This window comes from Ammodytes marinus (assembly GCF_949987685.1).
Source record: "Ammodytes marinus genome assembly, chromosome: 18".
NCBI classification, from domain to species: Eukaryota; Metazoa; Chordata; class Actinopteri; order Uranoscopiformes; family Ammodytidae; genus Ammodytes; species Ammodytes marinus.
In genome coordinates, this window is record NC_137222.1 from 12,136,660 (window position 1) to 12,154,059 (window position 17,400).

General features: G+C 38.0%; 3 protein-coding genes across 4 annotated transcripts; 2 read left to right on the forward strand and 1 right to left on the reverse strand.

The window, feature by feature from the left end:
* Positions 1–3,314: 3,314 nt before the first annotated feature.
* Positions 3,315–6,259, forward strand: gal3st1b (galactose-3-O-sulfotransferase 1b; the record flags this gene model as incomplete). The annotated part of the gene is made up of 3 exons (XM_080046612.1): positions 3,315–3,338; positions 4,872–5,014; positions 5,098–6,259. Exons 2-3 carry the CDS (start codon positions 4,887–4,889, stop codon positions 6,257–6,259), a joined length of 1,290 nt encoding a protein of 429 aa, XP_079902738.1. The 5' UTR covers positions 3,315–3,338; positions 4,872–4,886.
* Positions 6,260–9,336: 3,077 nt separating this feature from the next.
* On the reverse strand, positions 9,337–10,076 carry uqcr10 (ubiquinol-cytochrome c reductase, complex III subunit X). The gene is made up of 2 exons (XM_080046462.1): positions 9,923–10,076; positions 9,337–9,730 (listed from the first exon to the last, which is right to left on the reverse strand). Exons 1-2 carry the CDS (start codon positions 10,061–10,063, stop codon positions 9,680–9,682), a joined length of 192 nt encoding a protein of 63 aa, XP_079902588.1. The 5' UTR covers positions 10,064–10,076; the 3' UTR covers positions 9,337–9,679.
* Positions 10,077–10,158: 82 nt separating this feature from the next.
* zmat5 (zinc finger, matrin-type 5) lies at positions 10,159–14,617 on the forward strand. Of its 2 annotated transcripts, none has more exons than XM_080046299.1 (6): positions 10,159–10,179; positions 11,480–11,635; positions 11,898–11,960; positions 12,060–12,140; positions 12,379–12,496; positions 12,597–14,617. In XM_080046299.1, exons 2-6 carry the CDS (start codon positions 11,509–11,511, stop codon positions 12,742–12,744), a joined length of 537 nt encoding a protein of 178 aa, XP_079902425.1. In that variant the 5' UTR covers positions 10,159–10,179; positions 11,480–11,508; the 3' UTR covers positions 12,745–14,617. The 2 variants fall into 2 exon arrangements, with proteins under 2 accessions (XP_079902425.1, XP_079902426.1); XM_080046300.1 differs by having other exon boundaries at positions 12,379–12,487.
* Positions 14,618–17,400: the final 2,783 nt, after the last annotated feature.

A 17,400-nucleotide genomic window follows, 5' to 3' on the forward strand; every position in this document is an offset into this window, starting at 1 on the left:
TTTAATGAAAACCATCAAACACCCCTCCCAAATCCTTGTGTGAATTAAAGACAACTTTGCTATAATTGTTTTATTTTTATTTATTTTTTTCATGAAAAAAAACAAATAGGCTACATTTGATTTCTCAACTTGCTCGTGTGGCACATGTGGTGTCTCACACGAGCAAATGGGGAATGGTTGCTGAAATAACCAAAGATTTACAATCCAAGCAGCACACATCCACACCCCTAGGGACTCTTTGTAAATATGCAAATGCGTTTTTACAAATGGCAAAAATGTTTTGATTTAAAAAAAAAATCATAATACGATGAGAAGTACAGCGACCAGAAAACAAGGAACGTCACCTATTGCTTTTGATGGATACCATCACACATCCAGCCTGGTGACCATACATGTAGCGGTACTAAGGAAAGCACATCCAGGTTGAATGGTCGATTCAAAGTCTTGCTCACCACCAACCCTGACGTGAAGTGTGAAGGACGCCATGGGGCTCCACTTTTGCCACTGCTCAGCAGCCAAAGATCAACAGCCTCTTAATCATGACGATGAGAGCTGCTATCCAACTGCACCAACAACGATGGAAAACACCAATGCTGTTGCTGCTAACTGCTTTCATAACCGGATTACCACTACAGTGAATCCTTGACACTCAACCATCTCAAAGCAATATATCATGGGTAGCTCAACCTCTCCTACACGGCGTGTTCCCTTTTTCTTCAAGGGTGAAACTTGATTTAAATCCCCAAACTATCGCTCCTAACAGCAATGTTAGCCTGACGATGGTGTTCTTTTAAATCCACAGCCCAACTCTCTGCCAACTGCTGTGGATTCATTCCTCATAGCACAAACTGAGGACTCCCTCGATGTTTTTGCCGATCTTAGACTATGTCAAAATGCTATCTACTCCACCTGAACACTTTTTCAACCTCACAAAGGAATGTGTCATTATTTGGGCACTTGAACTATGATTCTCCCATTCCTGGACTGCAAGTTCCTCCTAATAGTCCTCACTCCACGTCAGGATCCTCCAACGGAGTCTTTAATGAACTGCATACATTTCGTGTGAATTGATTGTTCTGTAATTTTCCATGCTCCATCTGAATATACTTTTGAGTTTGATGTTGTCCTGTAAAGGACAAAATGGCGAATTATGGAAGCCAATTTTATATTGATTAGTTCTACCCTTGTCTCTACATTCATTATTTGATCATTGTATGAAGTGTATTTCCTCTCATCTTAACTACTGATGTATCCTTGCTGGACTTTCTCCTGGAAGCACCCAGACTCATATTAGCATTGATGTCATCAAGAACCAAACTTGATTGTTCCATTGTTATTCTACCTCTGACCATGCAACCTTTCAGTATAAAGCACCTCATTAACTCAGTCTAGACCCTGGCATTGCTCTGAGCAGGATGCTATGGTCTTTTCTCCATGCATGAATGCTGACCATAATCATCTGTATTGTCTTTTGAAACTAAGTAAAGATTTGTTTTCATTTTGGACTTTCGTGAAGTTTTCTTCAACCAAAAAACTTCTTCCAAACTTATCAACCAGGGACGTGCAGCGACAGTTTGGGGAGCAGGGGCTCAAGTGAGAAAAAAACCCGTCTTTTTCACGATTATTATATATTTTTTTAAATAGTAGCACACTCACACAATTGTTTAATACTCAGATCTCTACAAAATAACATTGGTCTTCTTTACTATTCACTATGTTTATTACAGGAGCAGGCAATAACAAAGGACACTGTCACAGATATTGCCTATGCCGCGGGCAGACCTTCTGATGGTGTGACACCTGGGTCTGGTATATGCAGTATGTTCAGCATGTGACATGCAGCTCATGGAACATTTTTCAAATTGTACCTGGCTGGTTGTGTCAACCTGAAGACATATATGTCAAAGACTTTAGACGTTATTGTCCCCAAAGGGAAATTCTTTATCACAATTAAGAATTTAAACCTGTTTGTAGACTCAGAACGCTTGGCGAATGTTTATACTAACTGCGTTAATATTTGACTCTCAGAGCAAGTGTCCCACCCGGCCCGTTCCCCGAAACGTCAATCCAAGACGTTCTGGCCACGGTTAGTATAAACATAAACAGCTGATGGCTCTGAACTGAGGTCTAGGGGTATTTTCTCCGATTTTACATACTTCTATAAATACCTATTTCAAATGTGCAAGAAGATAAATTATACCAAAGTGTTTTATATGGAAATGTTCAGAACACATTAGACCTTTGTTTTCTGAGGTCTACTTATGTCCTAGACCATTGTGTATATAAATAATTGGCTTAAATGCTGAAAAATGTATTGCGATTTTTGAAAAACCTGGAAATTTGTGTGAAAGAAGAACCTTTAGTCATCCTGTTGAGTTGTTTTGGCTCTTGAAATTGCTTCTCCTAAGCCTTAGCTTCAAAAATGCAGTGGACATTTTCCAAAACACAGTAGGGGAGTGCACAAAACATGACTAATATAAAATTTGGTCCAGACGCTTTTTGGTAGAAATGTTGTCTCTACTTTAAAAAAACATTAGGAAATTAGACTGAATGAAGACTTTGAACCACATATGATGATTCATGGGATGTACACTAATAAAAGAGGAAGCATCACAAAACATTTTTCAAACAAACATTAACAGTAAATATAAATAATAATAACAAACTACATTCACACTATATGTATATGTACTCTATGCACTATTTACAAGCTAAGTGGTAGCTGGGGAGCTTCTGGGTCTTGCTTCTCACAGTGTTTTCTAAGCCTCTAAGGGACTGACAGTATCACAAGAACATTCCCTGGAAACAGGAGGACCTCTAGTTTGAGATGATGTTTTCATTTTATTTTTCAGCCATATCTTCAGGAAGATATTAATAAAGATATGCGTGCATAGAGGGAATCGCTATTAGCGCGCACACAGGACGGACATGTAGCGGATGGTGGGTAGATGTTTACATTTTACTCCAGTTACAATAAATACATTTTTTGTTTTGTTGTTATAGTTGTGCAACTTTTAATTGGTTATAGTAAATATTTTGGTTAAAAATAAAGTTGAGCTTAGTCAGGTTATTGGCCTTCGAAGACGATGAGCCCCCCAAAGGGCTGGGCCCTAGAAAGCTTTCCCACTTTCTAGCCCTTATGGGCGGCCCTGCCAATGGTTGCTCTATTTTACAAACCCAAGTCAGTCCCTGTGGGAGGAGAAGTCACATTTCAAGTTTCTGTGATCACAGCCAGAGATATGCCTTCAGGGTGTGCAGTTGCACACTGAACAACAGTGGGCTTTCTCTCACTTTGCAGAAACTCTTGAACCTGACACTCCTAATGCTGTCATCTGCAGGTAAGTTGATGCACTTTACTTGTATTTCTTCTTCTTCCATACATACTTTCAAATCACATTTGAATTATTTAGGTAGTTCAGTTAACTTACCCTTGTCATTTATACTCCAAAAGAAATACGTTTTTAGGTTGAAAGGAGTACATAACAGCTACTTGAAGCTATACCCTATATATAGCTATACATATATAGGTTTTCATCAAATTGCGTTCATTGCATACTTCATCTACTCTGAGATGTAGGTTGTTCTCATGTGACAAATGTAAAACATAGATGACTATCAATGTGTAGATGTCTGAGCTGGGACAGAACAAGGAAAAACTTTTTTAAATGATCTGATTGAAATTCCTCAAGAGAAAGCATCTGTTAGGTGACAAAGGTGTTTTTTACTTTAGAATCTCAATACTATGTGGTTAGAAGAACTGTGTTTTTAATGTTAGTTGTTGTTTCTGCTCCCATTTGTAGAAAAGGTAATTTGAGCACTATAAACATGTGTATAGTGCAAACATAGGGGCTCTGTGTTGTATTTGATGACGCCACAATCCTTGCTTATCTGTAGTGTCTCATTAAACATAGTCAATGCTCTAGTCTACTGTATTATGCGACGGGGTGGCATGGGGGTAATCGGTCTGTGTGCGACAATTGCAGCAGGGCGTTACAATTGTTCAGCTTTGTTGCCTGTTACAAGACACTGTGAGGTCAGGTGTATAGATAAAGTCTCATCTCCTTAGACACTGTGGGTTGTTATTGTTCAGCTCAGACCCAAATCACTGATATGCTTGGCATCCTTAGAGATTGTAGAAAGTATGTGCTGAGGACAGACACTTTAATCTAGGCAACTAGAGTGACTTGTTTATGATAAAGTATTCAATGGAAAGTTCAAACATGCTTTTCATAACTGTATTTATGCCGTAAACCCTAATGCCTTAAGTGTTGTACAATATTGTGTGCATGACACAAGGTTAAACCAGCTGACCTCTCACCCCTAAAGAACTTATATGACAATGATGTCATAACTGTATACATCTGTATATGTCTACTCTCTCCTAGCTAATGCTAGCGCTAACTTGAAGCACAACAACAACAACAGCAGCCATTACATTGTTTCTTTATTGCGACTGGCTTTGCTTTGCATACCAACATAAGCACAACTGGTCCACAAATTTGTTTTCAAAAATTGTGGTTACAAAGTCTTAGTTGTTGTGGTTGGTCAGGATATTCCCGTCTCCAGCCCCTAACGTAAGCCAGTCTTGGTTCTAGACCAGCAAAGACTTGGTACCCCTCTGGAACCCGTTGTCCTGTAAAGAGACTGTTATTTCGCTGTTCAAATTCAAAGAACTGGTTCGAGATGGGCACTATCTCCAAACTGCCTTGGTGGAATAGGGTACTTGAGGAGGTGCCATTTTTTTCATTATCTGTCCTTGACCCTTAAGAGAGTCTGTGCATGCCACTGATCCAATAAGTGTATTTCAAAGCTTTACAGGTCTTTTCCTTGTTACATTTTCCTCTTTAAATGTATACGCTCTTCAATTTCAGTTGTAGGTCCCCCTGATGATGATGTTTGGCATCAAAGGAAAAAAGTGCACACTTGTGACAAAAAGGCTGATTCTCTGTGTCATATTAACCAACATCATGCTGGTGCTGTACTGCTTGAGGAAGCCGAACCAAGTGAGAATAAGGTAAAGATTTGAAAAGGAAACCATTGTTATTTTGGGCTAGGTCAGTTGATCTGTTTGCTTATCCATGTGTTTTATTCATATAGGGGCTCCCAAGAAGACATGTGTCCTCTCAGGTTGGCAAAAGCATTGAAGAAAAATGTGACAAAACCTTCTCAAAGCACAAAGTCTCAGTCAGAGGTGTGCTCCCCTGAAGTGAACATGATGTTCATGAAGACCCACAAAACCGCTAGCAGCACAGTCCTCAACATCCTCTTCAGATTCGGAGAAAAGCACAAGCTTAAATTTGCTTTCCCAGATGGCCGCAACGACTTCTTCTACCCGTCACCTTTCATGGTCTCCCAGGTGAAGGACTACAGGCCCGGAGACTGCTTCAACATCGTTTGTAACCACATGCGATTTGACCATCATGAAGTAGCCAAGCTCCTGCCTGCGGATGCGGTGTACATCACCATCCTACGTGACCCTGTGGATCTGTTCGAGTCGTCCTTCCATTATTATCACAGAGCAGTTCCCCTCACATGGAGTATCGGTGGAGAAAACAAACTGGCAGAGTTTCTACACAGTCCTCAGACCTTCTACAGCCCAGAGGCCTTCAACTCGTTCTACCTCAAAAACCTGCTCTTCTTTGACTTTGGTTTTGATAACAACCTTGAAGCTGACGATCCTCTTGTGAGCAGGGATATTCAGGACTTATCGAAACGTTTTGATCTGGTTCTCATTGCAGAATATTTTGAGGAGTCCCTTATCCTGCTTAAGGACACACTCTGTTGGACCATGGAGGACATCCTGTATTTCAAACTCAATGCTCGCAAGAGCTCGTCTGTGTCTCGACTGACCCCTGACCTGAGAGCCAAAGCTTTACAGTGGAACGGTGCTGACTGGAGACTCTATCAGCACTTTAATGCTACCTTCTGGGCCAGAGTGGAGGCATACGGGAGAAAAAAAATGGAACAGGAGGTAAACGAGCTGAGGAGAAGAAATGTGGAGATGAAGGCCATCTGCATGGAGGATGTAGGCGCAGTTGAAGCCAGAAAGATTCAGGATAGACGTTTTCTGCCCTGGCAGCCAATTGGAGAGTCTTCTATCCTCGGTTACAACGTGAAGAAAAATATCGATCCCAAATTCAAGACGATCTGTGAAAAAATGCTCACACCTGAAATACAATACTTGTCAAACCTGGGTGTAAGCTTGTGGCTAACTAGACTATGGGGTTGGATAAAAGATGCTGCCTTTACTTTTGCTTGACTTGGATTCTAAAATATAGCAATGTATCGATGAACACGTGTATGATGACAACATGCAAAACGTTACATTGGGAAAACTTTTAACAGCTCCCAAATGGGTCTCAGTTTTCTCAGATACTTCCACACCAGTTGCCCATAGCCTAACTGTTTTTTGTAACTTTCACCATAGTGTATACATTTTTTTTTAAACTGTGTGTTTACACTCTTAATTTGAGTTCATGCCTGAACTACATTTTGAGTTTACACTCAAAATGTAGTTCAGGCATGAACTGTGAACGTCAAAATGCTGTTGTTGTATTTCATTTACACTGCACCTAAAAAAGTAAAATTCTGCAGGTGATACCTCCTCAGTAGTAAGATTTACATAGTCAATTTTTCAGGAATCTTGTGCAGTTTTTTTGCTTGATCATCCACTATAATTTCAAATATGTTGAGGCCTAAGTAAGTTATATGAACATTTCAGGGAAGATAATATAACATAGTGAATAATAATATAATTTAGTTCATAGGCTGATCCTTATTTTTCATTGAGCCCACAGGGTTCAAACCAGGGTAGGACATCTACCACTGGGCAATCATGTTGTTGAAAGCACAGTGGGACAGGCAGTGTTAGTGAGCCCCCTAGAGGCCTGAAGCCAGTGTGCAGTTATGCAATGCATTTAAGTACTGAACTGGCCTTGTAATTTATGTAGAAATATGACAATATTGGAGACAAACATTATCCCCGGCCCATTCCCTTCAGTCACTTGACCTTGCCTGACCCTGTATTACAGAATGGTTTACACAAAAGGTTGTTAAAGTCATTAACAGTAATAATGGATTTACATGGCATGAAAGACAAAGACATTTTCTTTGAGTACATTTTGACTTCAGTTGAGCAATTATCTATCCTTTCATTTGCTGCATTGTCCCTGTAGTAGCATTTGTGAGCTTGTACTCCCTCTTGCTGATTAAGCTCAGCAGTGTGGACTGTTATTTACTGTACATACTTGTAGGCACCGAGGGACCATAGTTGAATAAGTAGGTATCCTACAGACTATGGATGCAAGATGTTATCGGTACGTTATCTGTGTCGACAGCTTTGTATTTTATGTCTGCATTTGCCGGTGGGCCAACACGATAAGAGTATGCATAACAATATGTTAATTCCTCTACAGAAGGGACTTGATATCTGCAATTAGGTGTGGGAAAATAAGATATTTTATAATGATATCGTTATTGGGCGACTAGAGGTTTACAATATCGGTATATCGGCTAAAAATCCAATACCATGCTTCCCGGCTGCAGAACTTAGTTAGTTAGTTAAATCTTTATTGTCCACGGTGTGGAGATTCGTCTTTGGTCTCATACAAAAAACAACAAGCAGGACAACACAACAACAACAACAACATTTACACACAGACATCTTCAGGGCAAGAAGCAGGGCAGCAGTGGCAGTATACACATCAGCGGGACATGGTGTTCAGTACCCCAATCGCTTTAGGAGTGAAGGAATTTTTAAAAATGTTGCGATTTGCCCTTGGCACTCTGTAACGTCTACCCGAGGGAAGAAGTTCAAACTCCCTATGGAGTGGATGGGACGGATCGTTTGCTATTTTAACAGCTTTTTTCCTCAGCACTTACAAGTCGTACATACAACTTAAATGTTTCTGTTTTGTCCCTATGATTTTTGAGGCAAGGTTTATTATTCTCTGTAGCTTGCTTCTTCCTTTTACGTTTAGGTTAGCTTAGTTTAAGATTCAGTGTTACATCATATATACCTTAAAGCTTTCCATTTGTCTGTTAGCCTTGGATATTCAATACCAGTTAATCGGGAAAAGGGCTTTACAATTTAAGTTAACAGAGAAGTTGAGTGTAACTATTTACTTTTCTTTTCATCACAGTATTTGCAGCACACAGGGCATGTCTTTAGAATCCATCTAGAATGTACAATAGCCTACACACTGACTGAACCAAATGTGATTACTTAAACATCTAAAACACCTCCATCTTTTGTAAATATGATGCCCTTTGAGAACGTGCTTTGAAATATGTTAAAACACATTATAGTGTTCATTAATGGTTATTTTTATAATATTTATTTTTTAAACTTAATTGTCATGTGGGCATATTTTGTTGTAATTTAGATATGGAAAAAATGTCTGAAAACTTTTTTTTTACTGCTTTTAAGATGTCCCTTCCTATACCACTTTTTATGACTTTCAATCTCTATCCTTTCTGCCCAATAAACCAAAATGAGGATGACTTTGTACCATTTGTAGGTAGTAGTAGTTATAAGTATTAACTACTTATTAAGTAGTACTACTTTTTTAATTCCTAGATAATGTTCTGGCGAAGCATCACATCTATTGTGATACATTGAAAATGAGTTGGCAGGAAATGCATTTTTCATACTATAGAAATAGCATAAATGTGACTTCTTAACCGAGGTAATTCTTGTAAAGCAGCATATATGCCGAATATTTAAAAAAATAAAGCAAGAAACTGCAACAATTTTAAAATGAAGAATCCTTAAATATGTAAACAATGTTTTGTCATGATGTCGTCATGAATGGGTGGAAGAGGATTCCAGTGGCAACCTGTGAAGCTCTGGTGAACTCCATGCCCAAGAGGGTTAAGGCAGTGCGGGAAAATAATGGAAGCCACACAAAATATTACATTAATGGCTTTGTGTTGAGACATTTTGAGGGGACAGTATATGTACACTGTTTTATAAACTGTACACTGACTACTTTACATTGTATCAAAGTGTAATTTCTTCAGTGTGGTCCCATAAAAAGCTCTAATAATTTTTTTTTAAAGAAATGTGAGGGGTGTACTCACTTTTGTGAGATACTGTATGTAATGCAAGAGGCATACATTATTTTTAAATAAAATAGATGCTATCAATTATTGAGTATTCTAATTTCAACATTAGAAATGAATGATTACAATCTCATGAATAGTAATACTTCTGAAAGATCTAAGATATGTAATATACCAAATGAGGCGTTACTTTCGGATTCATGCATTTCCAACGCATTTAAATACCCTGTTTGACAAACTGTTTTGAGACATGCATGTCAGTATTCAAAATCACGACATTTCACCATCCGTTAGACATTAATACGTGTTTAATTTAATCATTTACAATCAGTGAAGAGAATTAAGGTTTATATATAACAACAGTGAGCAGGTAGGGGGGAGAAGGGACGGGAACCATTGCTCCGTCTTCATTATGGCCTGGACTGGTCAGTCAATCAGCTCCCATAGGTTGTCTGGTAGCCGCTGGCAGCCTGGGCATGACTCGGAGCACATTGTCCATGTTGACTGATGCTTGGTTCGGATGTGTGTCGGGGGGGGGGGGGGGTCCAGGGAGAATGGATCAAGGAAGTGTGACAGAAGTTGCACTGTTGCCTTAGATAACCCCCAGTGCCGCGTCCTACTCTTCGTCCTGGCTCGCGTATTTGTGTTCGATGTGTTTCCATAATTTCTACAATAAGTCACAGGTAAGGTCACGTTAGACATTTCATTCTAAACAGATGTCATTTTTAAAGTTTTAAAAATGACGCTTTTGCTCGGCTTAGCAGAAAGGCTAGCGTAGCTAACGTTAGCGCCGCTTCGCCCTCTGCTAACAAGGTCAGGATAAAAACAAGCAATAACGACAACAAAATAATACACTTACCCCGCGATTCATTGACTCAAAAATCTGGTCGCCACCTTGGTCAAATAGTCGTTCAAAGAACACCGCTCCAACCATGATGGTTACGGCGAAAGTGGACGTTCTCCTGAAGAGCAGATTGTACACGGACTTGGTCAGCGACATGTTGGCGGTGTTGTGTCTGTGCGCAATGCGCAGGAGCGGATGTTGAGGTAACGCGATTCCGCTCTAGAGTGAGCCTGCAGAGACGCCGTAGGTAAGCCACGGGAAGCACAGTCGAGGTAGGATTTTTGTTTTGTTTGGTCTTTAAAAAAATAATTTAGCTTTATACTGTTCCAGGTTTCTGAAGATAAAAACACACAAACGATGATAACGCCTTTTTGCTAATGGTTTGTGTTGTAGCATTCAACGTAAACAGGGATTGGAAAGCAAACGTTCAAACGTACAACCTTAGGCTACTATCAATGCGTACGACACACATTTTGCGCCTCTGTTTTTTTCCAGGAGAAAAATAGCACCAGTATCAAACTGCCTGTTTACACCACATGCTCAATATCATTTGTCAACAGATGTGTACCTTCAGATGCTTGTTGAGCAGGATGTCGTACAAGTGCATATTCAAAATAGAAGTTGTCTTAAATGAGACACCTACATTATTAAACCACTAGATGGCAGCAGAATATTGCTTCTAATATCACTTCTTGTTTATGATATTGCTGATGTTCTTGACAGTAGGCTAAATATGGCGCCAGTTCTTGTTTGATCTTACCATTAATATGTTAATACGTCATTTTGTCAAATTTGTGATAAAGTGTCTGACTTTTACTTGGATGCAAAAGTAAAGAAACAATTAAGACCATGATGAATATTTAATGGTAATATAGCCTAAGAACTTGTAGGCTTATTGATTTGAAAGTCTCATGTGTCGAAACCAATCAATAGCCTACTTTGACCACAACTGGTTGTAAATAAAGTCTCCTATGCAATTCATACGGATTTGTTTTGGCCTTTATGCTGAAATGATCAGTAGATAAGTGAATTGGCAGATAAGCCATGATGTACAATTTGAATTGAATTCGAAAATGAATAGTCTATTTAATTTAATGTGATCAATAGTATTGATGACCACGATTGGTTGCAAATAAGGTCTGCTATGTAATTCACTCTTTTTTTGGCCTGTTAGTTCTATAACAATTAGTTGAAACAATTTTTTTTTTTAATTAATTCATTGTTTGAGGCTTTGGCACAGCTTTCTTAAACATGAAGGTTTGCTTGCCAGCTTTGACCATTTGTGGTGTAATTAGCCCCCCAAAAAATCAATTAATGATTGAAAAAAGAATATACTACTAATGTATTAATAATATAAACATTCAGTATTTTTGACCATGTTTGCTAAATAATCAGCTTGTCCTTTAGGATACATTATATGATAACGCATGTGTAAATGTTCTATGTGTGTACAGACACCATTTTAGTCAGCACAGCTATTTCCTCACTGACTTTGTGCTGCTGATGTCCAAAAGTTCTGTTCACTGTCAGCCATTTTACAACTGGTGATCTTGCTGGTTGTTCTTATAATAGGTCCATGGTTGGAGCATACAACCTGCACCATGGGGAGGAGATACTACTGTGACTACTGTGAACGATCGTTTCAGGACAACATGCACAATAGGAAGAAACATCTGAATGGTGTCCAGCATCACAGAGCTAAGAAAGCCTGGTACGACTACTTTAGAGGTGAGACTTTCAGCTGGAGCTCAGACCTATGAGATGAGGCTGTAGTGAAACATCTAATTACATGGTACATTATGAGGTTTTATAGTAAATGTTTTCAATTTCTCATTAAAATGCTATGTTTCTCAGTCTCAACCTTATAATGGGGTCTTGATTTGATAATGAATTAACCATGCTTACGTGAAATTAGGCCTTGGCTGCCCACCTGTTGACTTTGTTATGGGAGAAACAAACCAAGGACACACTCGTATATTTCTTTTTACAGACTCCTCGGCCATTCTGTGTGATGAGCAAGCAAAGAAACCATGCAGGAAGTTCCTCCAGAAAGGTAAAAGAGAAAATACAACCTTATATATCCCATAATCTTCGAGTTATATTAAATGGCTGTTAGTAATCCTTCTATTTTATTTTATTTGTATTTTTTTAGGAATTTGTGATTTTGGCCCTAACTGCAGGTTTTCTCACATGTCCGAAGATGATCTGTATAACTTAAAAAGACAAGTGGATGGTAAGCTGTAACCAAATATTCAACATTGTTCTCACAGACGTCACAGGATCACCACAGTCTAGATACTAAATGTCTCAAATGTTGTGTTGGGTTTAAATCATAATTACACAAAGAAAGCCAACCAAGTGCCTTGGGAAGGAATAGTAGCCTATATAAGGACGAATTGTAAAGAACATTTAATTCAAATGACTGTGTGTATTGCTATATGTTGATGAGAGATATATTTTTATTTATTCAGAGGAAAGACAGCGCAGAGAGGACTCTGAGGACAGATTCATGCCTGGTCGAACTGTAGAAGAATGGCTCTCCAGAAGGGAAAAGAAGCAATCTGGCCTTGGTGCCAAAGGGTATGAAATGTAATTGTTGTGTACGGCATGTAGTCAATACATGGTAGGTATTGCTAATGGTTATTCCTGTTGACTGAGAATTCAACTGTTCAATTATTTATCTCTGCAGAGATCTCAAAGACAAGGAAGACAGTGAAGAGGGCCAACCAGAGAGTGACGTTCCTCACCAGCTGCTCTCCATCCCTGACCTTCCACCCTCTCTGCTGCCTCCTCCTCCGGGCGGATGGAGGGTCAAAGGCAACACAGAATGGGGTTGAAATATTAACATTGTGCTTCAAATCACGTTTGAAGTTATGAAGATTGCCTCACGTTCATAATTTGAGCTACTACATTTTTCAGTTTGATACAAGGCTAATGCTTAAAAAAAAGCAGTGTGTTGAAATTTCTCATTTTAATAATAGGATTAAAATACATACTTTTAATGCCGTGAAGTACAGGTCATTTTTGTTTTACTATTAATTTATTTAATTTGACTTAAGACGTCTTACCTGTGTTAGAATTAAAGTACATTGTGGAAAGTCGCTGATTAAAGATGAGTTTTGTAATTACATAAAACACAGCCGCGTAGTTGATTGCTCCACCGAACCAGAGCAAAGTGCCTTTACAGTGAGTCTCCTCTATGAAATTACATTTGATGCCATCTTGTTCTAAAAGGACTGAAGTATTGCAGAGCAGATGAAAATAATTATTTGTTTTTATTTTAATCCTGTTTTGCACCAAAGAGGAAATCACTGATCTGACCAAATTGTATTTCCAACCCAGCGACTAGAAAACACCATTTTACTTCCCAAATTGTAAAAAGTTGACATGCTAATGATCTGAATTACATTCCATAAAGAAAGTTTTCATTTGCTATAAAGTTTGTTAGTACATCTTTATCAAGGAGCTTTAAGTTGATCCCTTGCCTATGGGATTTATGGATTTGGAATTGTCAGTTGTCAGTTAAAACTCTTGATTTGGTCATTCCTCTTACTGGGGTTGCGCTGAGGAGTATCTACCTAAACTTCTTCCACATCTTTTGTACCTAATACGATGTTTACAGCAGAGTCCTCATCAATCTTTTTTTTTGTTTTGTCTCATATTGTGTAATTTTCATCTGCTCTTAAGCCATGTCTCCTATTTAAATGGATCTATCTTTAATGGGACTTAGCCCTGTGGGTTTTTGACTATGGAGCAATCCATGTGTTTGTCCCGGTTTTGTTTGTAACGTGCACATGCACAAGGACACATGCACATCCTTCCTTGGTTCCAGGCTATTCTGTTTGTTGTGCGACTAAACAACAAACCAAGCAAACATGGATATGAATTATTGATAAAAAAAGCTTTGCTATTCTGAAATTAAATCAAGGATAACAATGTTTTTTTAATGATACTTTACTTTTGTTTAAAAGAAAACTCCACAAGATACCTTTTGTGTAATGGTTATAAAAGTGCCCACTTCAATGGCTCTTTTTCAACCATTTTTAATTAATTGCTACAGCCTCTTTGTATGGCCCTGTAATTACCTTTGGGACTTCTCCCCCTCTGTGACAGCAATTGTATCTCCTGATTCTCAATCTAGTTGTAGACAATCAGTGGTCTCCATGTTCATTAAGGCAACTCTGGATCTTTTGATGCTCTTTGAAGCTTGTTCGGCGCTTGTTCCTCTTGTGAATAGGTTGGCCCCTTGATCAATTTGACCAACAGTCAATTTGAACCTAATAGGTGTATGTTGTACATAGAGGAAAATGTCACCACCTCCTTATCCTAATCGTCTTACACCTGCTTCATGTCGGGTGCTAGTGTGCACATGCCATTACATAAAGTGCACCAGTTTACTGTGCTGTCACTAATACGCGCTTAACATGCCTGATGCTGCACTGTCAGGGACATTGCACCAACATATCTTGACTTTTCTCCTCTCCTGATTTGTAAAGTGATAGAATAGGAATGATTTCAGAATATAAATGTTTCCCTGAAAATCTTCCTCACCCACCTCTGCTTTTTTCCCCATAATCCTCTCTGTGCTCGACGTTAATTTCAACCAAGCCGTCAATGTTTTTTTAAACGTGTAAATAAATGTCCTGCTTTGTTTTTTTAAGCAATTTCACAATTGTAAACAGAAAAATGAAACATCTGGCTCATTTTTAATTCCTTTGTTCTTTTATTGCATGCATCTAGACACCACTTACAATGACGTATAACCGATTGCTGTAACGTCTAAATGTGCAGTAACAGTTAACAAATGAAACAGCTGCATCTTCTCAATCTTGACATTAGAATCACTAGTAATGTCACACAGTAGGATGGTACATCAGATATTAACTGGAAAGTCAGAGGGACTTTTTTAATATATATATATATATATATATATATATATATATATATATATATATATATATATATATATATATATATATATATACACACACACACACTTATACTACTTATTGGTTCTTGGACTGCTGATGAGTCATTTCAATTCAAAAATACATTTTAGCATCAGTGTCCAAAGTGATCATTTTTGTATCATGGATTTACCATCTTTCTAGAAGTCTGTCTTAAGTTCCAGTTAAGTCAAGGCATGAGAACTCCAAATGACAAAGGCACACAACAGACCACATATTTATAACAACAATTAAGACAATCTGTCAACAAAGTGTACATAAATCTGCCCAATAGAAGACTAACATTCAGAATAAGACACAACATTTGCTTACATGTTTGAGAATGAGATTTGACACTATAACTATATTTTACAGTCACATAAAAACCTACCCCACACAATGTGTTGACATAAAGAGGTAATGTGATGTCCTATTCATAGTTCTTACATCAACAGCGATTATTATAGGAGATAAAATATCGGTCTTATTGCCTGAACTATTCTCACTGTGTCATACGTCTCCTTTTCTAATATAGCTCTGATAAATTTAAATTAAAAAGGAAAAAATATATTGCATTTTGTAAATCTTTGTAAAAACTGATAAATGTTGTAAAAGAAAACAGTAAGTGCATGGTCTTATTACACAATCTGAAGGTCCAGTAAACCTGGAAAAGAAACATTGGAAACCTGATATTCTTTCGTATATATACAATATTTTGTCTGATATGTACAAAACTTTATGATTACATTCATAATAAAATCACATAGATTTAATTTGTCACTTTTTCCAAGTAAGAAAATATAAACATGTGATACTTTAAACAATGTCTTCTTTTGGTGGTCCATGTAAAAGCCAGAAAACAACATTTCTCATGATATGTTAAATTATTGTTCACAGCATTCTGCAAAGTATTTAGTGTTTTGATATCATACGCACATCCCCCCAAAATTCAACATTTACAGTAAAATGTAATACTGAGATTCCTTCTTTTTTATTTTTGCAATAATCCCTTTACAAATTGCATAATTACATACATCAGAATTCAACATTTTATGCCATGCACATATACACATAATTTCTAGTTTAACGTACATGCAAGAGTGTTGTGTGAAATTATTACTTTTCATTCTCAATCCATATAAAAATTCCAGTTAATATTTAGTTTTGTTGAAACCCTATAATTGCATCTGTAAAATGTATTCACAACTGGTAGCTCAGGTCATACAGCAACTCAGTTGTATTTCATTCTTGACCAGATTTGAAATATGCAGTATTGTGCATGTATTATTTATATTACATACTGTAAATATGAAAAACGTTTTACCAGTGTGATGGTGTGGGCTCTTTTGCATAAATACCCATGCACATACCCTTGTCTCACATCTTTTTAAGTCGGATGTTACTATTCACATCAGCTTGTTGGCTGCCTGGATTGGAATCAAGGCAGCTCACATCAGATACCATACAAATCCTTTCCGTTCCACTCTTCTTTTCCACAGTGTCGTCCACTGTCCCTGTGCTTGTTCACACTCTTATTCCAGTTGTTAGGGGATTTTGTCGATCTCATTGTCATGGTGGAAGATTTTCTCACTGGAAATGGACTTTTCTTCTTTTTAATGTCTTAGCTTTTAAATATCATGTGACAAAACTGAGTTGGGACTGGTTCTATTAAAGCTGTATGTGTAGGCTATATTAAGAAGACCCTATAGCCATGCTAGCGTCTCTATGAGATTGTACAAAGACATATAGCAGTGCTTTGAACAAATTGCTAATACTAGCATGGCACCATGGTCAGATTGACACTGCTAACATGCTGATGTGTGCATGTATAATGTTAACCATCTTAAGCTTGCTAGCATGCATCTGCTAAGTACCAATAAACACAAAGCACAGTTGAGGATCATTTGAATTTGATAATTGGTTTTACAGGTATTTTGTCATTGACTGTAAACTATTAGGCAAATGGTACATTTGACCTGATGATGGAGATGGATGAAAAGTCAGGGATTATCAAAGTCACTGCAGTTCATCCTGAGAAGTACGTACATGTCTGTACCAAATCCTATGACAATCCAGCCAGTAGTAGTTGAGACAGAGGGAAAAATCAGGGGCTCACCAAACTCACTGGGATACATCCTCCATCTTTACTACATTTTGCCAATCCATCCTAAAGATGTTGATATTCTTCACAGGATAAGTGATCACTCAGGGGATCACCAATGTATGATTCATTCTCTGGGAACAATGAATGTCTCATTGAGAAATATCAGTCTGGACCAAAGAACGGCAGAGTTCTGTATTTCAAATTAGAAGGGCTACTCTGTCAAGATTTAGCTGGCATAAGGGGACCAGTTCAGAAAATAAAGTTAACTGGATGTGTTGAGGTGGACTTCTGGACTGGAATTCATGGTACGGAAATGAACAGGTAAGAGACACAACATGCTGTATCCAGTCATATTATCCTTACGTTCTAGTCAAACCAAACTACATAATATGGAGCACGTCAACACTTTTGTATTGCTTCATTACAATCATCAGTACTATCAT

Coding starts and splice junctions, on each gene's coding strand:
- uqcr10 (XM_080046462.1), bottom strand. CDS start 10,063: ATGTCGCTGACCAAGTCCGTGTACAATCTGCTCTTCAGGAGAACGTCC. Junction 9,731..9,922: donor TTGAGTCAATGAATCGCGGG/GTAAGTGTATTA, acceptor GACTTATTGTAG/AAATTATGGAAACACATCGA.
- zmat5 (XM_080046299.1), top strand. CDS start 11,509: ATGGGGAGGAGATACTACTGTGACTACTGTGAACGATCGTTTCAGGAC. Junction 11,636..11,897: donor CTGGTACGACTACTTTAGAG/GTGAGACTTTCA, acceptor TTCTTTTTACAG/ACTCCTCGGCCATTCTGTGT. Junction 12,141..12,378: donor CTTAAAAAGACAAGTGGATG/GTAAGCTGTAAC, acceptor TTATTTATTCAG/AGGAAAGACAGCGCAGAGAG.